The sequence below is a fragment of the Onychostoma macrolepis genome, chromosome 06 (assembly GCF_012432095.1).
Source record: "Onychostoma macrolepis isolate SWU-2019 chromosome 06, ASM1243209v1, whole genome shotgun sequence".
Taxonomy (NCBI): domain Eukaryota; kingdom Metazoa; phylum Chordata; class Actinopteri; order Cypriniformes; family Cyprinidae; genus Onychostoma; species Onychostoma macrolepis.
In genome coordinates, this window is record NC_081160.1 from 18,086,193 (window position 1) to 18,112,676 (window position 26,484).

At 36.1% G+C, this 26,484-nt stretch overlaps 1 protein-coding gene across 26 annotated transcripts in view; it reads left to right on the top strand.

Annotated features, from left to right (window-relative positions):
* The window catches only part of dlg1a (discs large MAGUK scaffold protein 1a), a 127,634-nt gene that overhangs the window by 73,880 nt on the left and 27,270 nt on the right, over window positions 1-26,484 (top strand). For 5 of the 26 annotated variants that reach the window (XM_058777926.1, XM_058777917.1, XM_058777927.1 and 2 more), the window contains exons 1-8: window positions 10,157-10,840; window positions 15,682-15,747; window positions 19,137-19,187; window positions 19,817-19,941; window positions 21,201-21,370; window positions 21,492-21,628; window positions 23,308-23,452; window positions 25,752-25,878. In XM_058777926.1, the coding sequence (XP_058633909.1) occupies window positions 10,172-10,840; window positions 15,682-15,747; window positions 19,137-19,187; window positions 19,817-19,941; window positions 21,201-21,370; window positions 21,492-21,628; window positions 23,308-23,452; window positions 25,752-25,878 (1,490 nt within the window). In that variant the 5' untranslated portion in view covers window positions 10,157-10,171. Of the gene's footprint in view, window positions 1-1,293; window positions 1,697-10,128; window positions 10,841-15,125; window positions 15,225-15,681; window positions 15,748-19,136; window positions 19,188-19,816; window positions 19,942-21,200; window positions 21,371-21,491; window positions 21,629-23,307; window positions 23,453-25,751; window positions 25,879-26,484 lie in introns of those variants that run through there. The other 21 variants (XM_058777923.1, XM_058777931.1, XM_058777932.1 and 18 more) reach the window with 12 other exon arrangements.

Below are 26,484 nucleotides of genomic sequence, written 5' to 3' on the forward strand. Positions count from 1 at the left end.
TTTTTCTTTCCTCCTTGTGCTAATTTGAAAATTGCCAGTATCACTGAAGACGGTTGCCAGTATCTCCGATCAGATGCTGTGCGGTAATAGGCCCATTGCATGTGGTTCTTTAATTTCTATTAAAGCTCTGTGAATATAAGCTATTTAGGTGGAGGAGAAGGCAGGGCTCGGGCTCTGTGGGGTTGCTTGCTTTATTTGATGTGGAAGCTGTTGCCATGGTTTTGGTCCTGGGGGAATAGAGGCACAAGCTGTGACAATGTCTGTTACCTCATTTGACACCTGTGGCACACCTTGGATAGTTTTCGCCGGCACGGAGCCGCCGTCAATAGGTTTGACTGCAGAGCGTTGCCGTGGTGGATATCTGCAGGAATTCTAGTCTTATTAACAAAGACGAGGTTATTTTTGCAATCGCTTTTCTCTTTTTTTCTCTGCCTGTGAAGGCACAGCCTTTTGTCTCCCCCTCACTGAATCATACGTGTGTGGAAAGAGACTGCAGCGTGTGAAAGCCGATCTGTGTCAGAAGGAGCATCCAGACAGCATGGAATCGTCATCTTCTTCTGAACGCGTAACGCACGCATGCTTCCTGGATTTACCTTTACCCCTGGATCTCGCTGAATCTGTGCCTCTCTCTCCCGTTCGGAGCCGTGAGTATGTTTGCTAGCACAAAGTTTTATAATCATTAGGTAATTGTATCTTTTCCGACAATGAAGCTTTTAGCCTAAAGTGCAAGGAGGAGGGAAAAATCAATAGCTTTGCTGAAATAGTTTTTGTGGCTCGGCTGGCTCTAATGATCAGCCGGAAAACTGGAGTCCTCTGAGTGTGGCCATGCCTAAGAAGAAAAGGACTACAACAACACTGATCGTTTCTTTTTTATCAGGGCACCGCCGTGAATGCCAGCATCTATATTTAATGCGCAGTGGAAGGCTTGCTTTTGCTTTTAAGAAAGTGATGTGATTGATACCTGCTCGTGGATGATCTTGTAGCCCCGTTCCATTTAGATTAAGAATCCCTGGAGAACTGTGGGCTTTCGACTGCAACACTTGCCAGTTAATTGAACCCATTTCCTGCTTCTTCAGGCTCTTAGGTTCTCCCCCATGCACAGAGAGCTCCCTGGTCCTTCATTGATCCTCTCTCAGGTCTCAGCTCGTCTGGAGCTGGAGTCACAGCCCAGAGTAGTGTGCACCGCTTGTGGGCAGCTCGATCACCTCCTCCCTTCTTGCTGCCCACTCCACCTTCCAGCATGAGACTGCTGCACACTTGATCTCCCAGCTGGTGAGGACAGGAAGGTTGTGAGTTGGCCGACGAATGGATTTTGAGCTGTCGGCTCCGACTTCGCACTTGCATTATTCCGCCGTCGGATCCGTGAGAGGATGCTGTAACCTTATCCAGGTGCACCCTCCCTCTTCTGCCACGCTTCCACTTTCCGAACTGCCTCGGGCTTGACAGCTGTTGCGGCTCTGTCCTGGCCCCAAGGGCTGTGATGAACTACATCTTCGGGAACAACACACTGTACCCGCGAGGCGGTCGGGCCAACACCGCATCCGGACATGCCGCCCCAGGGTCCAAACAGAGGCAGTGGTCAAAGCGGAGCTCCAGTGAGGAACTGCCTTCGTCTTCCTCTCGCTGGCAGCAGCTGCTGGCCTTCTTCACACGACGCGGTGCCTTCAGCGACTGCATCACTGCAGGAGCAAGCCAGGTAACTCTTGCCACAGCACACCTGCTGCATGGGATGCACATGTACTTGAGCCAATTGTGGGGAAACCTCACTGTAAACTAGTTGAACTCTCAAAAATGCATGCTTTAGCCATTAAGGGTTTGGTTTTGTTGGGGTTCCTGGCTGGAGTGTGAGATCTACGTCTTTTAGCACCTCCTAATCCTTGCAGAATTAAATGCGCAGTTTATTTGGTTAGTTTGTCCTTTCACTGTTTGCAAAGACAATAACATTTTTTTTTCTCCATGTTTGGAGTGACACATCTACTGTACATCTATCAATGCATCTCAATGACTGGCATTTATTTGCTTAGTTTGTCCTTTCATGTTTGCAATGGTAATAACTTGTCACATGGTGTAACCTGTCACCTGTTATTAACACTGTTATGAGCAGAAAAATAGCTCGCCCAAGTGACTGTATACTCACTTTGTAAGAAAGTGCAGGTAAAAAGCTACTAATGTGTTCAGTGAACTATATTTGCTTCTCGTGATGGAATCGACGGAGCTATTCAGTAAAGGCCCATTTAATTGAGAGTTACAAAACATAATCATACTGGACAGTTGAAGTATCTGCTTCCCATAGGTAGAGGAAAGCACTCAGTTGGTGAATGATAGTCCTCTTGAATCTAATCATTTGAAGCGGTTAAGTCAAAGCGGTTCTGCATCGTCTTCCCGGCCATAAGTGACCTGAGGGAGTAGACCAAAAAAGCAGTCCATCAGGCAGACTGGTTCTGATCCCAAGGACAAACGGTTACTCATTGTGTCAGGGGGGGGTCATGCCCTGGAATGAAAGCAGGACAAGTAGAGCTGCAACAAAGGCTTTACAGTCATTCCTTTTACTTTTGCCATTGACTCTGTTACCACACTGTGATAACTTCATCTCTTTTTCATGAATGTTTTCAAAAGGCCAAACCAGCAATTCTTGCCAAGTGTACCAACATAATACAGTTTGTTCTTTTATTGGGATATAGTGAAAGTAAAGTCTGGAAATATTGGGAACGTTTTAAACTTTCAGCTGAAGATTTGGGATTTATGTGTTGGTAACAGTTAGAAACCATCCGTGAAGAGTACTGTGAAGTATGATTCTGTGTAGTTTAGTTGGATCATCTGCAGACAATCACATATAATCATTTCAATCTTAGTCCAATTAATTCTTGCCTTACTGAGTCTGATACACTGCAAAGATTGGATATGAAGTGATATAAGAGCAAAGCAATATATGCATAGGTAAGTCCATGGGTTTGTGATGCAACCCAATGCAACTCACTAGATCGTTGCTGAGTTGGACAGGCATTATTAACACTGAAAGCTTTTTAGGAATGTACTATTGCAGCATTATAAAATATTGTCTTCCTAAACCCTTCTTCAGTGGTTATTTTGAGTAATGTAATGGTTGCCCCTGTGGATGTTTGTTAATGGAGTTTCAAACTTCAAAAATTATGCAAAACTGTGCTATATTCCAACTTCCAAGTCTTCTGGAGCCTTATGATAGGATTTTCTGATAAACAGACCAAAATTAAAGTCATTATTGATTGATAATCTTCCCCACCATTGAGATCTTAACTGCTGTGACCAGATCATTGAATCAGCCAGTCGTAATGAGCGCACGAGTCATGTTGACCAATTTTATGATAATATTAGAGTGCCTTTTTTCATTGACTGCCCCAGTCCTCATTCACTTTGATTTACTTATGTCTTACTTATAGTCGCCAGGATATTGTTAAAAAATCCATCATTTGTGTTCCACGGATGAAATAGTCTCACAGATCTAGCTGAATGTTTGGAACAAGTGATCCATATGATATTGTCTATGCTATTAGCATAATGAAATAAATTTTTATTTGCTTCACCTTGCAGAGATGAACACATTCAAGGTCCTAAACTGTTATGTCTGTCTGGAAACCTAGACGTATTAATCCACCTTGGTGTAAAAAAAAAAATGCAACTTGCTATTTGCATGATGTATGGCATCTTGAATCAATGTTAACCATATTTATATGTCACAGCTGAATGTATCAAATGGCACATGCGGTGTAGCATAAAAAAAGTTTTTTGGCTTTGTCGAGCTTAAAAGAAGGAAAATTATTGCAAAGAGTCCTAGGTAATCTGAAGCCACTGGCTGTTAGATTTATAGACCATTTGAAATCATGGGTCGACTTAATGAGAAAGCGAAATACATGCAGATCTGTGGTTTGAATCAAAAACAATTTATGAGCATGGAACTCATTTTATACCGAAGGAGGGAAATGATTTAGCTGGAAAAAATGCAAAGCAGTTGATCGCTTTTTCCACAAAAACCTAGAGACAGGAAGAGCATGGCATCTGAAGAAGACAATAGTTTTTGCTACAGGTCATGTGTTTTTGTTCCAGTGCTTCCACTTCTGGGCTGCCTAATTTAAAGTATGGATAATTTTTGAAGCAGCCAATGAAAAAGAAAGGGTGACACAATAATGCCACTGACTCTGGCCTTTTTATATCTTGTGTAAAGGGTATTACATGCTGTATATATTTATAGTGCCATTTCAAAGTCTGTGTCCACTTTTGCATTTTTTTCAGTTAATGTATTTAGTGCATTTTTTTAAATTATTGAATTATATTACAAATAGTACATTAAATCCCATATTTTCTGTGTGGAAACTAGTGTGTACTGTATGCATGTATGTATATATACAATATGCGTCTATGTGGCACATCTGTATAATATATATATCCATGTTCTACCTGTTTCTGTTGATCTATTTCTGGTAAAGGCATCGTTGCAATGATGTGCCAGGCTTCCATCATCCACCCACCAAGATCTCGAGCACAGCTAAGCCCCCCCCATTCATTTATCACTGTACCTTAATATGTGGCTGTAGCACAGGTGAAATTAGAAAGGAAATTAATTGATGTAGTTACATTTGTCGTTTGTGTAGCCAATTATGGGAACTCGGCTTCAAATGCAATATGCATTTAGATGCATCACAAATATCATAGTTGCATTCTCATTAACTGAACTGTATGAAGTAATATGAATAAAAACATACAAATACTAAGGTTTCAATGCAATATTGTGAGAAAAGGATTCACAATCTAAAACCAAAAATCCCAGCATGGGCTGCAAAATGACTTGTTAATTCAAGCAGTTTAAGATCGGTGGAGCTGCAGTCTTCCTGAGAGCATGCATAGCCTCGCAGGTCTCACTGCAGCTTCAGCTGTTGCCATGGTGTTGCCATAGTGATCGTCAAGCAAGGACATTTCATCATGTGGCAGCATTTGTTTATTTATTTCTCATATCTGTTGAACATAGAGCTTTGTATGACGGCGTCTCTTTCATCGGGGATCATGTGCAGGTGGAACTCTTGCTTTTGGGTAAACAGTAGAGGCGGTTGTCCCTTCATCAATCACCATCGTAATAGCCGCCCAATCACCCTCCGTGACCCTGCCCATTAACCCTATTAGATAAGCTGAGACAAAAGAGAGATCCTTCTTCCTGGTGTAATTTATGGCTTTAGCAAGGTTGTAGTAGATTAAAATTTCTTCTTCTTGAGGGAGCCGAGTGTTTCTCAGGCTGAGGAGATGCAGCGTTCCTGTGCGTGCTGGCCGGGGGAGGTGGAGGAGAGCGATCTGTGGGCTGTGTGTGTGTAGGAGACATTCTCCACAATGAATCATGGCAACACGAATGAACATTTTTGCTTCCTCGTTTAAGACCATACAGATCCTGTTTCGACGTCCTCTGGCTGCGGTTTGTATGGGAGGACGCATTAGAGGTGGTTTTGCAGAGGGCAAAGTGATTTGAGTGCTCATTAATTGATAATTTGTCATTAAGCTGGTGCTTTAATCCAAACAATGTGTTGTAGATCATTTGCAGTGGCAGCACCTCTTGACCGGATTGGTGTTAAGTGTGCTGTACAAGTGTATAATAGTGTCTCTGTGGTTACTGGCTCTTATAAGCGCAGGGTTGCCACCAATCACATAGAATCCAGTGGAAACTGGTTTAAAAATGTAGCTTTCTAAGCTACAAGCAACTCACCATGTAACGTTCAGCCTTTAGGAAAAGGAGTGAACTATCCTTATTATTAACTTTAAAAGGTTTAACGTAAAAAGCATCCACTTTTTTAAAGCTGTTCAGGCTTTAAAGGTATAGTTCACCCCAAAATGAAAATTCTGCCATTAATTACTCACCCTCATATCGTACTAAACCCCTAAGACCTTTGTTTATCTTTGGAACACACATTCAAATATATTTGGTGAAATCTGAGAGCTTTCTGACCCTGCATAGACAGCAATGCAACTGACACTTTTAAGGCCCAGAAAGGTAGTAAAGATATCATTTAAAATAGTCCATGTGACATCAGTGGTTCAACCGTAATGTTGTCAAGCTACACTTTTTGTGTGCAAAGAAAACAAAAATAATGACTTTATTTAACCATTTCTTCTTTTCCGTGTCAGTTTTTGATGTGCATTCATGACAGTACCATGAAGCATGCGTGTGTTCCTCAGGAACGTAGATCTTACAGGTTTGGAATGACATGAGGGTGAGTAATTAATGACAGAATTTAAATTTTTGGGTGAACTATCCCATTAACCATTTAAAACTGTAAAAAGGGATTAATAATTATGATTGATTGATTTAATTGAATAATACTAATGCGATCATATAATAATAATAATAATAATAATAATAATAATAATAATAATGATGAGTTTTATATATTTTAATTTGATCATTGTATAAATATTTATTTATAAATAAGTTAATAATATATTGTTAATAGTTACAACAATAATAATCACGTTCAAATTTAGTTATATAAATTATTATAACTACTACTACTACTAGTAATAAATAATCTTATCAAATTATTTGATTATATAAATAAGAAAAAATACTGTTATTAAATTAATAGTAATTTAATAATGGTAATTACTGTGGCCTTGCTTGATAATTTCTGACTTCCCAATGTTTTCTATTTAAACGTAGATTTCCTAGATATTTATCTTTTAAGCTCAATTTATGTTTTAGAAGACAACATATTAACAGTTTAGTTCATCATTAATGGGAGAATTGCAAAAATGGTGACAGCTTTCAACAGATAGTTCCATCTCAGCTTAGAACATTGGTTGAGCCACTTTTGCTGTGTCAGACTGTTCTGGAAATGTTCTGATAGCTCCACAAAGTGTGAGAGGAAAAGGTGTTTTAAAATTGCACACATCACATTTATGGCATGTTGTTATTCTCTTTACAGCATTTCACTCTAGATAAATAAAATAGTCATTAGAATTATTGGTAGAGTCTTGTGTTGTGGTTTAGATGATGTTGAAGTGCAGAGAAATGTGTTAAGATGCATTTATTGCTCTGTAGTGGTTTTACATCATATTATGAAAAAGATTGACCTCAATGCATCTCAACGGCTTCTGTTGAGTGCCATATAGTGGAATCCTTTTGATTGAAAAGTATCCATTTACTATTAAAGATTGCACTTTTTGGCCGTAAATATGCGAAAGGAGACACATTCCCTGTTCTTTTGGTTTTCAATGAGCATTCAGTTCCTGCTAGTTTGTGAATGAGTTCATTCGATTCAAAGAAGACAGAAGCAGGCCAATGTGATGTCTATCAAGATCCTGTGTCAGTGAAAGATCGCCGTGGCAATCCCGGTGAACAGCAGTCTTTATTGATTAGTCTGTTCAGAGTGAAATGCAAGCTTGTAACATAAGCTGTTGGCCTAAGTCTAGCCCTTGGCTAAACATGAACACTACTAGTATTAAACTGAGTTTTCAAACTCAAGGATGTTCTTCAGGCTTGTTTTGTGTTCTAGATCAATGCTTCAGTGTTCTACAAGGCATTAACATCCAATTTCAGCAATCTCTACTGATTTAGACATGCGATTCCGTGCCCTTTTCAATGCACTCACTGTGTCCAGTTGTACATGTGAATGTCTGTTAAGGAATCTCTATGAAGATATTTTAGTGCTGGAAAAAAATGCACAAACAAGCTTTAAACAATCATTTCAATTTAAAAATTATTTTTATTATTTTACTTTAATGTAAGTTATTTGTAGGTTAATTTTCCTGAAAAGTGAAAACACGGTCTGTACCGTAATTTGTTGGTATTAAATACTTAATTATGCATGTGCATAATTGTGCATGCTCATTTCCCTCTTTTTCAAATTTAGCTTATTAAAGTTAATCTTTAAACATGCAAGTAATTTCATAACACTGTTAAATGTAATCTCAAATGTCAAAATTAATATTAATTTTTAATACTGCACATTATGATATTTGATCCCTAAGTGCGCGTAAAATTTTTTTTTTTTTAGATTTACAATTTTAGTTTTTAGTGTTTTCATTTATTCTAAATTTATTTTATTTAGATCTTTCTTAGACTATTGATTATCCGCCATAGCATAAAAATAATAATTGGTATTGGTCAGAATTTTAATATCATTCCATTGATTGTAATTTTAACTCGATTCAAATTGTTGGTCACACTTTATATTAAGTGGCCTTAACTACTATGTACTTACATCAAAAAATAAGTACAATGTACGTATTGTGTTCATACTGTATTGCAAAACACTACTGCTGCTATTGAGGTGTGATACGGGTAAGGTTAGGGACAGGTTTGGTGGTATGGGTAGGTTTAAGGGTGGGTTAAGGTGTAAGGGATGGGTCAACGGTGTAATTATAAATGTAATTACAGAAATGAATTACAGATATAAGTGCATTGTACCAAATTATTAATTTAAATGTAAGTACATAGTAGTTAAGGCCACCTAATATAAAGTGGGACCAAATTGTCTTATGCATTAGTGGACTTTAAATAAGACTCTTATGCCAGACTATATGGCGCCACACTGAGGACTGAATATTTTCACATTGAAATAGATGGTTAATAGACTTCCTCCAACCTGAACATGTTTGTGTGTGTGGAGCCATCTGCTGTACAGCAGGAGGTGTGTCTATGAATTTCATATAAAACAAATCAATATAGCCACTATCCAGACATTTTTTATTTTAGGTTCTTATTATTTTATTTATAAGGGTTTTCCAACCTTTTATTTTCTTGTGTCCATTAGAATGCCTCAAGTACCTCTTCATCAACTCCACACCAGTAATGTGCTCCTATTAATCATTTAGCATTATCATTAATATTAATGGTTTAAAAAAGAAAATCGGCAACAATCGATAATGTGAGTGAAAAAAAAATTAATATATTAAGTAGCACACATTCTGCTATGAGCATCATCCACAAAAAATATATTTATAAAATTTGAGCATACATTTTGTTTTCTTTCCTTTAAAAAAAACCCTAAAAATGTGGTTACTCATGATTTATTATTTTAATCTAGATTATTTTTTAATAAAATATTTTAAACATATATATATTTTTTTTTACAGATTTAAGAAAGCAATATCCAAAGTTTTCAATGTACCTCTGGTTTAAAATACAATTTTGACTGTATATGAGCTAATGCGCTCTTTTGATAAACTGTTTTCAACATTATCACTCACTGATTGTTGTTGTTTTTAGTTCATGAGATACTAAGATATATATGTTCCTTTTAGTGTCCATTCTTTGGTGGCATACTTTCAAAAGCCTAAGGCACAAGCTTTTCTTCCTCCTCCTCCTCCTCCTCCTCCTCCTCCTCCTCCTCCTCTCTCTTTCTCACCCACAGCCCCATAAGAAACAGGACAGGGTACATTAAAAGGTGCAGTCAACAGGAAACAGTACATTCACAACCATCCAATCCTAATGTAGAAGTAGTCCCCACACTCTTCAAGCCCTGAAGCGTCTCCTTGTTTAATTGGACAATATGTGAAAACGACATGTATGATTACTGCACTAATGACTATATGACTGATTAAAGATGATAGTTTTATTTTATATTCTATAAGAAACTGGTTAAGAAGAATAAGAACTAATATACATAGTTTGACTGCAATTTTAAGTGATTATCCCTGTCATATAAACCAAATATAACCTACAGGAAGTTCTAACGAAACCCCATAGGCTTAAATGAACAACCACCATCCAGCTGTCAGCACTGAAGCGCAGGATTGTGTAAAACTCTTACAGTGCAGGTACAAATGGAGATTAGTTATGAATAGTTGTTGTAAAACAAGGTCAAAGCAAGGCTGCGCTCAACCATCATATGCTCTGATACACCACACCGGCCCGTTCGCCCGCCCACCCGCCCCTACGCGAAGCATCTAATAGAGATTGCGTTTATCCTCTGTGACCTCTCACTTTGTGACCCGTGTTAATGCTTTGAAAAGCGAGTCAGACTACAAAAAGCCTCATGAATCTCAAACGTAGGGTGCAAATCCGCCGTTGTCTGAAGAGCGACACAAAGATCATCCGAACGCCAATGCTGAAATCAAGAATGGAGCATTGATTATTCATGCCTGCAGAAGAGACTCTGTGCTGTCATGTGCAGTGCCCATTGGAGCTCATTAATTGGCGAGCAAGTGCGGGGGGATGAGAGCGAGTGAGGCAGAAAGAGAGATAGACAGTGAGAGAGGTTGGCAGAAGAGTGGAGCCAGGGGAAGAGGACCAGATTTACAACCACGGTGTCCTCTCTCCTTCCCGATTGTTCAGCAAAGTAAGCGCATCATTCTTCAGGCTGCGTCCTCCATCATTTCACCTGCCGATCTGCCCTCTGCTTGGAAAACAATGACCACCTATTGCAACAACCATGAGTACTGCTGTGGCGCTTACGTGGACTGTCAGACCGGTGGGACGGAGGTGGCCAACTGCAACCATCCCAGAATGCAACAGAGAGTCGGACACGTGCACAGTACGCTGACCCGAACGCCGAGACAGTTGGTGCAACAACCGCAATTCCATCACCATTTCCACCATCATCTGCACCAGCAACAGCAACAGCAGCAGCAGCAGCCTCCACCACCACCACCGCCTCACCTTTCTCAACCCACCCTGCTCAACTTCCAGCAGACTCCTCTGGAGTCCCGCAGGGCTCCGCAGTACAGCTCCTGCACCCTCCCAGCCTCCACCAAGAGCAGAGGAAAGTTCACCAACCTGAGGGACAGTGTGAAAAAGAGCCCCACTAAAAGCACAGCTAAAGTCAGAGCTTCTTCCAGTGCCTTGTGGCTTGCCAATTCTTGGGGCACATTTTCACTGGAGAAGGTATGTGGGACTGAGTCTTATTAAGAGTTGAGGGATGGTGAAGCTGAGGTATGAGGATTTGAATTTCAGCTCAGGTTACATCTGAATTCAGTTATATTGTTTTGATGTTTATGTTGTTGCGTCTCAAGATTTGGTAAGTGTCATTATGGTTGCCAGGGCCTTGCAAACTAATATTGGAGAAAGTGAAAGACAGTAATGTAGATCAGCTTCATGTGACATGTATTAAATTTAATTGACAGATAAAAAATATAAATATGTATACACTTCCATTCAAAAATTTCATAATGTATAATAATAGATCATAATGTATGTTACAACAGATTTCCATTTCAAATAGTGTACAGTACATGCTATGCTTTAGAACTTTTCTATTCATCAAATAATCCTGAAAACAAATCACAAAGATATTAACTGAATATTAACTGTATTTCAATATTGTTGATAAAAAGACATATTTCTTAAGCACCAAATCAGCATGTTAGAACTATTTCACAATATTACAGTTATTGCTGTTTTTATCAAATAAATGCAGCCATTTTGAGCATAAGAGACTTCTTTAAAAAAAAAAAAAAAAACATTGTAAAAATATTACCGACGCTTACGGAACTTTTGAACAGTAGTGTGTGTGTGTGTTTTAATTGTTTGATCCAGACTGTCAAAATTTAAATTAGGTCCCACTTTATATTAGGTAACTGTACCTAATGTGCTTGTGAATACTAATGTAAATGTATGTACTTACATTTAAAATAATCATTTGATACAATGTACTTGTGTTCATACATGTTTTTACATTTACTTATATTTTTAAAAACACCTGGATGTAATGACATCTGTAATTCATTTCTTTAATTATATACAGTATAATCTTACCTGTATCCCACCTCAATAGCAGCAAAAGTGTTTTGTAATACAATATGAACACAATAAGTACACTGTACTTATTATTTGTATGTAAGTACATAGTAGTTTCGCCCACCCAATATAAAGTGGGACCAAAATTGAATTTACAGTCCAAAACTGTAGCACTTTTTAAGAAGATGTATTGGTTATAGTTTTGACTCTACTTTAAGTAGTGAAGTAGTGTTTAATATCTTTTATACACTTGAAAAGGAATATTGGGATATTGTCATGAGTATAATATTGATGCATTTTATACGTACGTGATATTTTAAAATTGAGCCTGTATTGTGCGGTATTTAAAGTGAAGAATGTTTGGGGTTGTGATTCATTTGAGGGAGCTTTAGGCTGAACTCCAAACCAGTCTATCTGATCAATGCTAATGATTGATTCTAATTTTAACTCTGAAATCACAGGCCATGACTACTGTACCACTGCCATAATAGCATGCAGTGTATATGGATTCTTATGTAAGTTACACTGGTCAATTTAGGCAGGACAAAACATTGTGGTTGAATTGGTAATGTCCTCTGTGCTGTCACTCAAATGTAGCTTCATAGTACATACCACACAGTCTCAAGTATCTGCCATAACCCTGAGAGTGAGTGTTAGTGAAACAGAAACTCTTTCTAATTAGTAGTTGCAGTGATGTGTCTGTTGTTGACTGAGTGAACTGGACTGTTGTAACTGAATATCCGTCTCCTCTGGCTGTGGTTGGTGCTTGGACAAGCGGCTGTGGATCAGATCGCTTTTGTTTGGGAATGCTGACACAGACGGCCTGTATAGAGGGCCAGTTTCAGCGGATGTCTCCTCACTGACAGCATGGCAACACTCACTCTTGCTCCTGTAGAGCTGGAATCTGCTGAACTCCCATAGATATGTGCTTGCGTCAGATCCTCTCCCTCAACAGTGCACAGTCAACATCATGTAGGCATTACTCTATTACGGTTTCATTTCTGAATTAATGATTAGCCATGATTTTGAAATGATTAGCCACTTAGACCATATATCATGGAAATCTTGAGACAAAAGTTTTGAAAGTTCACGATGGCTAGGTAATGCTACAGTAGCAAACATTAGCTAGGTACATTGCTTGCTAGCTTTTAATGTCAACATAAAACCGTTTACTATTTATTATCTGTAATGCATTTTCTGTGACTCTTTTCAGAGCTGGCTCACTGGTTTGGTTCAAGGCTTACAATTAGCTATTGATTTTAAGGATTTCTGTAAAGAAAATGAATGGGCAATATTTTTCTGTATGGAGAGCTGCACATGACATACAGGGGGAAAAAAACACTATAATGTGGCCTGGAATTAATCATTTGTTGCTTGTTTACTTATTAATTTTGATTGGATTAATATATTAGTTGTAATTAAGTTACATTGTGACCTAAGAGGGAAAGAATTAGTACAACATGGCCACAATTTAACTGAAATGAGGTACAGATTAATAACACATGGCTACAAATGAATATGTCCTGGGAACAAATTCTTGATTTGTGGCCACATAATGTATTTTGTCATGTGCGGGGCTCCATTTATCTAAAATCAAAACTGTAGAAAAGTGTCAATCTTGTGGTCTGTTCTGTGCAATTGTAAAGCTGGATTGATTGGCATCATTTTTTTGTGAAATGGATTGCAGGATATTATCTACTTTGGGATATTATTGTGTATCTTGTTTTTTTATTTTGCAAATAGCCACAGTGCACTTCAGTTTTGCTTAGCAGTTAGTCAGATGCAATGTAGTCTGAAGTCTCTCTCGCAGACACACATTTATAACCTGCAGTAATGAAAAAGACAAACTCACTAAACCGTACAGAGCTCTGATTGACATCTTGACAGCTAATTTCATATTCAAAAGGAGAAGCTAATCCTTCACAGACCTGCACAACAGGATGTCGATTTCTTGACTGGAGTTTTATTTTTAGCTCTGTTTAATCTTGAAACACTGTGGCCATTTTTTCATAGATAACTTAAAGGGATAGTCCACCCAAAAATGAAAATTCTGTCATTAATTACTCGCCCTCATGTCGTTCCAAACCTGTAAGACCTTCATTCATCTTAGGAACACAAATTAAGATATTTTTGATGAAATCCGAGAGCTTTCTAACCCTGCATAGACAGGAAGGGAAATACCACATTCAAGGCCCAGAAAGGTTGTAAGGACATTGTTGAAATAGCCCATGTGACATCTGTGGTTCTATCGTAATGTTATGAAGCTACGAGAATACTTTTTGTGCGCTAAGAGAACAAAAATAACAACTTTTACCTAAAAACAACAATTTCTTCTACCTTTCTGGGCCTTGAATGTGGTAGTTGTCTATGCAGGGTCAGAAAAGCTCTCAGGTTTCATCAAAAATATCTGCATTTGTGTTCCGAAGATGAACGAAGGTCTTACAGGTTTGGTATGACATGACGGTGAGTAATTAATGACAGAATTTTCATTTTTGGGTGGACTGTCCCTTTAAGTCTAAAGAAAGGTTTGTCCTTCAAGTGAGTCACAAAATAGCACACGTTCTGGTGTTTACATTGATGGAGATTCTTTGTCACAATTTACACTTTTTAACTCTACATTTCTAAAACTACTGAATATAATATTTATTTTTTTTATTTAATGTTTCACCCCAAAATGAAAATTGTCATTATTTACTCACCATCATGTCATTCCAAACCCATATACTGTTATTTTTTTACTTTTGGGCCATAAAAGGGGAATTTTCAAGTGGTTTTGAACAGCAGTTCATAGTGGCTATATATATATATATATATATATATATATATATATATATATATATATATATATATATATATATATATATATACTGTAAAACAGGCCACTATGAACTGCTGTTCAAAACCACTTGAAAATTCCCTTTATATATATATATATATATATATATATATATATATATATATATATATATATATATATTTATAATTATTTTTTGGAGAATGAAAGAAGGTAATCATCAATCACCATACTTAAAAACTGTGCTTTCGCTGAGAGAAGACAAAAAAAATGCGGAATTGGAGCAATATTAGAGTGTGTAAATAATGACAGAATAATCATTTTTAATTATTTATAAGGTCTTTCCTTTTATTAACTTTTCATTTTTTTTTCTCCCCTTACATAATCATTTACACTGAATGTTTGTGGAGTCCTTTAATAATAAAAAGGAATTACAGAGTCTAGTCTTAATTTATGGACCAATCCAGTCATATGATAATTTTTTGTTATTCTGTTTTCATTACCTCATCTTCTCTGTTATTCCCTCCCTCTCTGTTCGTTATACTGTTCAATATCTGATTAAATTAGGAGAAATCGTGAAAAATCATTACTGCTGTGTCTCATCTGCTCTGACCTTTGACCTCCACTGTCATTGTTTAGCAGGCAGATGTCATTCCTCCCTCAGCTCCCATAATCCCTGTGATCCCTATCTCACCCGTCCCAGCCGAGACCACTGCCATTCCTGCACCCACGTCACAGGTCTTTTTTTTTTATCTCATGTTTTCACTCCACCCACCTCAGCGATGGTCCTCTTGACTTAGGGAGATTACAGAGAGAATGCCACGTTATATCGCTGATGCGCACTTGCACCTCAAAAGCAATTGTGCAAGTGAAGCGTGTGATACATGTTTGCAGAAGGATTAGGTCTGCGCTGGTTTGTTATGCCACTGTATTGCATATTCTGCAGTATGTTATGCTGTGTATGGACACAGACTGTGCTGTTAATCTCTTGCAAATGCCAGAGTAATACTGTATCAGCATGCCAAGAGTAAGTGATGCTTTTTTATCGGATCTATTTCTTGTTTTTTTTTTTTTTATATAGTTAACAGTTTGTTTCACTGTTTCGTTCTCAGTTGGTTAGGGAAAAGAAGCAAGGTGCACAATTATGGGTCTTGATTCATTTCAGCTCAAGTATTAATGAATGTTTCCTTTGCAGGCAAGCCCCGCACCGGTGGTGGTGAACACAGAAAGCCTTGACACCTCGCCCTATGTAAGTCCATATGTAAGTGATGTATTTCTTTATGTACTGCACTTAGTGAAGAGGTAGATTATTGCAGAATGCTGTTATTGCATTTTTTTCATAAGAAATTAATACTTTTCAGTATTTTTTAGAGCAAGAATGCATTAAATTGATTGAAAGTGACAGTAAACATTTATATTGTCACAAAACATTTAACATTGTTACAAAATATTTCCATTTCAAATAAATGCTGTTTAATTAATGCATCAAATTAGCATTTTAGAATGTATTTCTGAAGGATCATTTGACTCTAAAACCTAAAATGATGGCGTCTGAAAATTCGGCTTCTCCCACACAGAAATAAATTACATTTTAAAAGTTTTTAATGTAGTAATATTTCTGCTTTTACTGTATTTTTGATCATATGTATATGTGTTAATATAATATAATATAATATAATATAATAAATATAATATAATATAATATAATATAATATAATATAATATAATATAATATAATATAATATAATATAATGCACTGTGTGTGTGTATTGACCCCAAACATTTGGATGGTAGTGTGTATACTATTGTGAGGATGCTTTTTGGCTCTTTCTTCAATATGATGTTCAAAAATGCACAATAACAAGATGACCTCCTGCTTAATGGCACTGGGAGTGGGGATTTAATTTGATCATGGGTCAGAAAATGAGCAAATTAGAGCTGCATGGGCATCATTCATGTGTTTTCACTTTCAGTCAGTACCAAACTATAGTCTACCAATTGGTTAGAAAATATTTACAGATATTTTAAGATACTTTCTTCACTTTGGTAGGATATATTTTTAATTAATTATATGTTCTCACTTTGTTTTATTTACAATGAAATGAATTTTCCAGCGTTTAGGAGATTACTTTGTCTTGTGTTTTGAAGTTCCCCGACAATATTTGTGATTTTAGATGTTATGGAGTTTCCTTGTTCTAGCTTGGGGATTTAACCGTGGATGACATTTATCAGGGTCCCATGGCACTTCTTCAACCCCATTCTGATAATCCTATACATCCAGTGCCAGAAAGCCTGCTGAGCTGACTTCTGTCATCCTTCATCAAAGACTCATTCAGAAGACTAGAGTTATCTGAATGAGAGAGAACTATGGTCTATAAAGAAATGACCACGAGGAACTCTTGACTGACCTCATTAAATACTCCACATCGTCAGTGCTGGAGATTGACTCTATTGCAATGTCGCTTAACGTGGGACGTTTCTAAGGCCATCGGTCTATGATTTTTATGTGTAGGAGGAGTTTTAGTTGGAGTAAACTTTTTGAGGTAAAAAATAAGGTAAAATTTGGAATTTGAAGTGTAATTATTACAATTTTGGTCAATTTGTTCTGTTTATAGTACATTTTGATGTCATCTAATAATAATAATAATAATAATAATAATAATAATAATACAGAAGACCTGAAGCTCAGGATTTTTCTGCATTGTATTACCCAGGGATCAAGCATTTTTGATACTGAACCTGCCAGTGGTTCAGCAGGTGGATTTACAGTGATCTGGAATCGAAAATGTATTTATTTTTTTCTGTTAATAAACAAATGCTTTTAGAATATGGTTTTAATTTTGTAAATGTACAGTATAAAGGGAAATGTTGATGCTGAACGACTTATGCATGTACATCTATTCCTGTTCTGCATTCATAGACTGTAGTAGTAGTCTGATATTGATCGTGTAAATGCCTGTATTGGCTCTGATCCCTGGCTGGTTGTTTGTAGCCATACATGCAGTATGCGAGTAGCAGCATGCAGTTTAGCAGTGCTGAAAGCCTGTAAATGCCTCCCCATAAAACAAGAGAAAATGTTATTGTCAGTATTCATTTCAGAATTGTGAATATGCTTTATGTAGTTATGCCAGAATGAAAAGGCCTTTTTGGATATTCTATGAAAAATGATACAGAAGCATTGAAGTAATAGCATGAATGTTATTGTAGTGTCACGCTGAGAGTTGGTGGCATGATCTCTCACCCCATTTAAACCCCACCCTAACACCACTGATGTCACAGACAGATGTTTCCAGCTGCAGTTACAGAAAGAGTGAGAGCAAAATGTTTAGGGCGTTTAGTATTTAAGGTCTTTAAATGTCATTTAGAAGCTTAAAGCAGAGCCTCCAGAACCACACAAATGTTTAAAAGCTGATGCATTGATGCTTATTTTGGTTTCATCGTGCAGCCCTGTTTTCATTCATTTTGATTTTAAGCATTTACTCCATCTTCATATAAAACTGTCCAGACTTATTTAAATGAAACCTCAATATGAACTCATCCTGAGTGTTGTTTGCTCCATGTAAACACTCCTTTCTGCTATCCTTGCCTGTATCATGTGAAAGTTACCAGGGTTTACTGGGTGTTACATGGTCATGACTTTGAAGTTGAAAGATTGGATATAGTTTTACACACGCACACAAGGCCAGTAAGCAATTCTATCACATTTGTTTCTTGCCAACAGGTATAATGTTTAAGTTACAGTTACTTTGAAAACAGTGTGTTTTAGAGTTTATCGCCTGGTGTGCTTTCATCATGGGACAAGTCTGAATTATTTACTGTGGTAATCAACATTATGCCGCAAATGCAGTTGATACAGCTTAACTTGTGTTGAACCCAGAATGTTGGAAACGAGTGGACTGCATTGCATGTTTAACCGACAGCTAGCGTCTGTGTTCTTCATAGATTTGGTTGCTGTGGCCTCTTTGGCTGAAATACACAGTAACTGGCAAGAGATACAGTGCTGCCTGAGTTTTGTAGTGCCAAGAACTGTAGAATCAGTAGAGGTGAAATGTAAGAGTGGAAAGAGAAAAGGGTTCATTCTTCAAACAGTTCATTCTTACATAATTAGAGCACTTTTTAGCACATATTTTTATTATATAAGATTATTTTTGCCCATAATCGGTCCCAGATGGGAGTCTAAAGATGAAATTTACACTGATTTTTTAAAGAAAATCTGAGGAATTCTGCTGAGTGGATTTAGATTAGTGTATTAAATGGAACTTTGAGTACTAGTTATGGAACAGAGACTAATACTTCTTGGTTGTTGAAGACCTAACCAGTGCGACACATTATTAATTGAATGCTCTTGCTACCCTTAACCTACAGGAACTGTTCGTTCTGATCTGTATATCTCTTATTGCTGTTGTATTGTTGTTTGCTCTGGTATAATGTGGGTTTATAATGTAGTATATCTATAATAGCAGTCTGTCTACAGTATATTAGTACATTTGTGCATTTCAGTAATAAATTACTAGGAGTGTGAATCTAGCAGAAAACAAACTTGCAGAACTAATAAAGTTTTTGGGTGATGGTAATAGAGGAAGCCATTTATTTATATCTGTATATTTTAACATTGTATATTGACACAATTCGTTTTGTTCAAACTTTCAGGTGAATGGAACAGAAGCTGATTATGAATATGAAGAAATTACACTTGAACGGGTAAGATTGCTCTGACAATGACAAAAATTACAGGCTCTTACAGTGTCAGTAAGATTTACAATGTATTACACCATGTATAAAAGTATGTATGGCATAATATTGTCATTTTTATTGAGTGTCTGAATAAAACTGTATCATAAATTGTTCAATGAAAAGAGATGTAAAGTGGTCATGCTCAAGGTTTTAAACAGTCACTGTCAGAAAGAGAATATTAAAGACAGAAAAAAGCTTGAATTACATTGTTAGGACAATGCATTTATTACATTTCATTAATAGTAATTTCTACATGGACTTTTTAACATTTTAAAGTTGTATATGTTAACATAGTTGATGTGTTTTTACTGTGTTTTTGTGCTATGTATAATCCTATGTTTATACAAAAACATTTCTGTAAAAGTTATTTCATGACACCAAACACATTAAATACTCACTAATGCAAACCATATAGGCCCTTATTAGGAACATTTTCAGAGTGCTGAACTGAATATACATATTTGAATAAAATGTTTCACAGATCAACTGCTTGTAACATTTACACACACACACATTTCTCCTTTGATTTGTTTTGGACTTAATAATGTCTTTTTTTGTTCTGACTTGTTTTTTTTTTTGTTTTTTTTCACCTTTAGGGGAACTCAGGCCTGGGTTTCAGTATTGCAGGCGGTACCGATAACCCCCACATCGGCGAGGACCCAAGCATCTTTATCACAAAGATCATCCCAGGAGGAGCTGCCGCACAGGATGGCAGACTCAGGTCAGAGAATATGTTATTAGGCCTGTTTCACATCACACTTGTAAATAGCACATATTTATTTCTGAGCCCATATTAATAGGTTACAAGTTAACAGCATAAGCAGCACAGTTCTGTGTGGATGAAGTAGCAGAAGTGTAGTAGTTGGTAGTTTTGACTGCTGAACCTATTTTGCCACATGCGGAGCACTGAATTCAGCAGAAAACATGTTGAAAATGCACTGTAAATTTATCAACGGAATCTTTTGCAATCTGCTAAGAACACAGGACGCTAGCGTACAGGACCACGTTCCCTCGGGCAACATCAGAGTGTGGTACAAGGTTCACACTCAAGAACCTTCAGACTCTCACACTCACTTCTGCGCTTAAAGAAAACTTCTGCTTTTAAATTTCTGCTTTAGTATGGAAATTCAAAATGGTTTTGCTTGTAAATGCAATATGGGCATTTATAAAGCAACAAAATAATAGTGCACATCTCCTGTAGTGATTGGAAGAAAATGTATTACTGTTTGGGGTCAGTAAGATTTTAAAAAATTTTGAAAGAATTGGTTTTGAAAGAGGCTGCATTTATTTGATCAGAAATACAGTAAAACAGTAATTTTGTGAAATATTATAAACATTACTCTTTTGTAACATTACTGTCACTTTAAAACAATTCCAGATGTCCTTGCTGAATAAAAGTATTATTTCTTAAATTAAAAAAAAAACACTAACCGACTCCAAACACTACCGTTCAAGTTTAATGTTTAATATAGCAGTATGGCGCTATATTATTTTTTTTATAAATAAATCTGACTTAATCCTTATGATTAAGCAGTTTAAAGCCTTCCCTAACTGAGGTTTGGATTTACTGTGAATTAATTAGCATGTGGACAGTAAATATGAGTCCCCTCCTCGTGTAAATTGAAATCTGAACCTTCTCTTCCTCACGTTATTTACTGTACAATTTCTAATAGTTGTCAGTGACTCACTCCCGATAATAATGGTATATGTTATAGCCGTTATTATAGCAAATCCTCAGTGTAGTAACCAGAAATCACATTACTTTCTGTATAGAACTGCAGCTCTGTTTTGCAGTGTAAAAAAAATACAATGCAACTTTTGTGTTGCGGTTGCACTGCTGCTTCTCTTACATGTAGCTTGTATTACAATGATAGATAATTTGTTTATACACCAATTTAGTGTTTTGATTGATTGTAGAATTGTTATTTATGCCTTTTTAGGAATGTTTATTCAGTGTTCTCCCTCTTTTTCTCTGTACAGAGTTAATGACTGTATACTGCGGGTAAATGATGTAGATGTGAGAGACGTAACTCACAGCAATGCTGTGGAGGCACTGAAGGAGGCAGGCTGCATTGTCAGACTGTACGTCAGAAGAAGAAAAGCTGTCACAGAAAAAATAATGGATGTAAAGCTGGTAAAAGGTCCTAAAGGTAAAGACATCTCTCATCTAAAGAGTACAAAATAAAAGCATGCTACATTGTGATATTTAATCAATGTATTTCATGTTAGGAAATGGTTTAGCAAATGGTTTACTCTGACCTCTGTTGACAGGTCTAGGTTTCAGTATAGCCGGAGGAGTTGGAAACCAACATATTCCTGGGGACAACAGTATTTATATCACCAAAATCATTGAGGGAGGAGCAGCCCACAAAGATGGACGGCTACAGATTGGAGATAAACTTATGGCTGTAAGTAAAACGTTAACTTTTTTCTATTATCTATATATTTACTAAATAACATTAGAAGCATCATTTTACATTGGAAATTGAGGAAATCAAAATTTTTAAGAGCACTTTGTTTAACGAGATGTTACAGCCTATTTATTTAGAGCTTGTGCAGTTGACTTTTATTGCTAAATATTCCTCTACAATTTTCTTTTTTAGTGTACTGTAGTGGAACTGGCAGAGTTGCATCTGGCTGAATGCAACTATACAATAGTTCATGTTTAAAGGAATAGTTCACCCAAAAATTAAGTTAATGTTAATCACTGTTACTGAATCACAACTTCAGGTGAACTGACCTTTAATTGGTCCTATTTTAACCTGACTATATTAAATAATAATGCCTTCATGTTTTATATATATATATATAAAATATATATTATATATACACTGCCACTCAATAGTTTGGGATCAGTAAGATTTTTAATGTTTTTAGAGGAGCCTCTTCTGCTCATCAAGGCTGTATTTATTCGATCAAAAATACAGAAAAAAAAACAGTAATATTGTGAAATCTTATTGCAATTTCTAATATTGGTTTCCTATTTTAATATACTTAAATTCTATTTTAATGTGACACAGCGCTGAATTTTCAGCATCATTACTCCAGTCTTCAGTGTCACATGATCCTTCAGAAATCATTTTAATATGCTGATTTATTTTGAGTGTTGAAACTGTCGTGCTGCTTCATATTGTTTTTTGGAACATGTGATACTTTTTATTCATCAAAGAATCAAAGAAAAAATTAAAAAGAGCAGCATTTGTTCAAAATAGAAATATTTTCTAACAATATAAGTCTTTACTGTGACTTTTTATTTATTTAACACATTCCTCCTGAATAAAAGTATTAATTTCTCAACAAAAAAAAAAGAAAGAAAAAATGTACTGACCCCAAACTTTTGAATAGCATTGTATATTGTAACACAAAATTTCTTTTTTAAATAAATGTTTTTCTTTTTAACTTTTTATTAATCAGAGAATCCTAAAAAAAAAATATCACAGGTCCCCCAGGTCATGTGACACTGAAGACTGGAGTAATGGTGCTGAAAATTCAGCTTTGATCACAGAAATAAATTATATTTTAAAGTATATTAAAATAGAAAACTGTTATTTTAAATTGCAATAATATTTCACAAAATAACAGTTTTTTCTGTATTTTTGATCAAATAGATACAGCCTTGATGAGCAGAAGAAACTTTTATACTTTTATTGAGCAAGGATACATTAAATTGATCAAAATGATAAAGTTACAAAAAATAATTCAAATGAATTATTTTCTTTTGGACGTTCTATTCTTTTAAAAGTCCTAAAAAAAACAAAAGAAACTTATCACCATTTCCACAAAAATAAGCAGCATTATAACCAAATCAGCATATAAGAATGGTTTCTGAAGAATCGTGTGACATTAAAGTCTGGAGTAATTTGCCATTACAAGAATAAATTAGGAATAAATTCATTTTACAATGTTAGAACAGTTATTTTAATTTTGTTACTAATATTACTAAGTTTACTGTATTTTTGATCAAATAAATACAGCCTTGGTGACTATAAAAGACTAATTTCAAAAAACATTAAAACATGTAACGCACCCCAAACTTTCATTTCGTGTTTCATCTGAAAGATTCATCTAATCATGTGCTTGGTTACAGGTGAATGCTGTTTGCCTTGAAGAGGTCACTCATGAAGATGCCGTGACTGCCTTGAAAAACACCCCTGATGTCGTCTATTTAAAAGTGGCGAAACCCACTAGTGTCTTTATGAATGATAGTTACGTTCCTCCCGACGTCACCAGCTGTAAGTAAGCTTTTCCTTACTTCCTCATACCGTATTCTTTTTTTTTTTTTTATTAAAAGAAAAAAAAAGTATTTTACTTACATAGAAAATAACAGCATGGAGGCATCATCAATATGAATGAACTGACTTGCCTTAAAGGCACTTTGACTCAGTTCTGAGGTCCCATGCGCACTTATGGCTTAAATCCCACCTCAAAGCCGCTAGACACAGCACTTTCTACTGATGGGGCAGCAACTCGTGAGGACGGCCACTAAAATTGACTGTGCAAAGTGCTGAGTGATGACAGTCGATAATGTAGCACCTTGGTGATGTTCCAGAGGCAGGCCAGATCCCCCAGCATTAGATTCTGAGAAAGGAAGCTGTCATTAGGGCTTAAAGGCATGAAGGACAAAAGCACATTTAATCATGAAGTGCATCACGTGGCCAGCTCCCCCATCCGGCAAATCCAGCATCAGTATATGAAGAAAAGAGTGCATCTGTGTTGCAGAGGGAGTTTTAAAGCCGTGTAAGGATATCTGCACATGCAGACAACAATGTCTCTGTCATGTGTGTGCGCGCAATGTGATTTTTCTCGGAAGGCGTAAACAGAACAATTTCATTAGTGGTCCCATTTCATTATATCTGTCAGCCAGTCAGGCACCGCGTAGGGATTTGACACGTGAAGGACTGTTTGATGAGAATTAAATAAATGGGTTGTCAATGTCTGCAGTTAGTAATTGCCCAGCGCGTACCCTTGACTTTATTACACTTTACATCTGACACAGTCAAATAAGGACACATCTTTTATAGTACTGGCATCAATTACAGAGCCTTAAAAGGATTTTGCTCACACAAAATGAAACAATTTACACATGCTAATTTTGGTTCATTTAGATTTATGCACTTGGTAAATGCTTCTTTCCAATATAATTGCATTTGATCACTTCATGCATTCCTTGGAAATCAAACTTATGTCCTTGCTAGCTCTATTCTCTGGTGTTTGAGCTACATTGGGTAACACTTTATTTTAAGATGTCGTTGTTACACATGTTACATGTACTTACTATTATAATAACAATAAATTATGCATAATTGCATTCAAATAACCCCAAACCCTTATCCTAATCCAAACCATATAGTAAGTGCATGTAGTTAATTAATATTACTCAGTACTTAAATGTATAATTACACTGTAACAAGGGACACCTTAAAATAAAGTGTTACCCTACATTGTACATGTGTTGTGATTTTGGTCACACTTTATTTTAATGTTTCCTTTTTACAGCGTAATTCCTCATGCAAGTAAAAATTAAAGAAATTAATTAACAGCATGTGTTTACTTTATTAGGGTTTGGTTTAGTGTTAGTTGATTTTAACTATGCATAATTTACTACATAATTTATTTTATTACACATTAAAATAGAAAGTGTTACCATTTATATTTTATGTAGAACGCTGCGAGGGACTTTTGAAGATTCTTTTACTACTCTATTGTATGTCTTTATTAGATTTTGAATATAGCGCACAGGTCATATGGCCTGTGTTTATGGAACATTTATGGGTTCTTTTGGTCCTTTTTGGAGCTTGATGTGAAAACTTAATTCCTTTATTCAGCAAGGATGCTTTAAATTTAGCAAAAGTGACTAACGACATTTAGTCTATAATGTTGCAAAATATTTATTTTTCAAATCAATGCTGAAAAAGATGGATTAAAAATATTTAAGCAGCACAACTGTTTTTAATATTGATAATAATAAGAAATGTTACTTGAGCTCTAAATCAGCATATTTGAATGGTTTAAAGTAAAAAAAAAAAAAAAATTGGCTTTATCATCCCAGGAATAAATTGCATTTTAAAATATATTAAAATAGAAAACACTTGTTGTAAATTGTAATAATATTTCACAATAGTACCTCCTCTTTTGTAAGTCGCTTCGGATAAAAGTGTCGACTAAGTGCATTGATGTAAATGTAATTTTTGATCAAATAAATGCAGCCTTGGTGAGCATAAAAAAAATTAAAATAAAAAATAAAAAACTTACTTACCCCAAACTTTTGAACAGCAGTGTTCAGTATACAAGAGAGGTGGTGTACAAGTAAAGAAGATTGTGTGCAAAGAGGGAGTGATCAATTATGATTTGACTTTTACACAGCAAGTTTTTTTTTTTTAGCAGTTTTAGTATTTGGCTTGCCTGTACATGTAATTCTTCACATTATTACATATGAGTGGTGCGATTCTCTGACTATGAACGTTGTCAAATGAGTTTTCATCATTACGCCAATAACATCATATCTTTTGTTTTTTTTTTTTTTTTCTTCAGCCTATTCCCAGCACATGGAGAACCATATCAGCACCCAAAGCTATCTGAGTCAGCCATTAACCCCCGCCACCCCATCTCGGTACTCTCCTGTCTCAAAAGGCATGCTGGGAGATGATGAGATCACAAGGTGAGCCTTTGCCCTCCCCATTTCTTTGTCTTGATGATCATGATATCCTTTTGCCATAATTTTACATTTGATGGCTTTTGGTTCAGAGGTGGTCTGTGCAGTTCCTATCATTCATTACGATTCCTTGACCTTGCGAAGTGAAATGGTCATTTGTTTCAAATGAAAGTTGATACAGATCATGACTTGCTTTTAAAATTTTTATGCAGTCATATCCTTTGACCTCACACATTCTCATTACTTTTACTCTCATCACATATTCAAGGGCTGTTTTTAGTTTTCCGACACATCTTTTCTCTGTATCATCCTCCTGAATTTTGGAAGATAATGGTATATAAGTTTCATTACATGTAGCTTGGTGTGAAGACAGCTCTATAATTTTGAATAGATATGAGTTTCAAAGAGAATAGCATTTCTCTACACATAAGATAAGCTGCCCAAGGTTAATGGAATTTTTAGTGCATACTTTATATCTGCATAATGGTTCTGGCTTTTTATACTGCAAAACAGATTATACAGAACACTCATGCACAGCTCCTCACATTAGTCTTGGGTGTTGTTAGTAGTTTGTCTGGCCTCATCCTGCTGTTACTGCCCTTATGAAAGTCG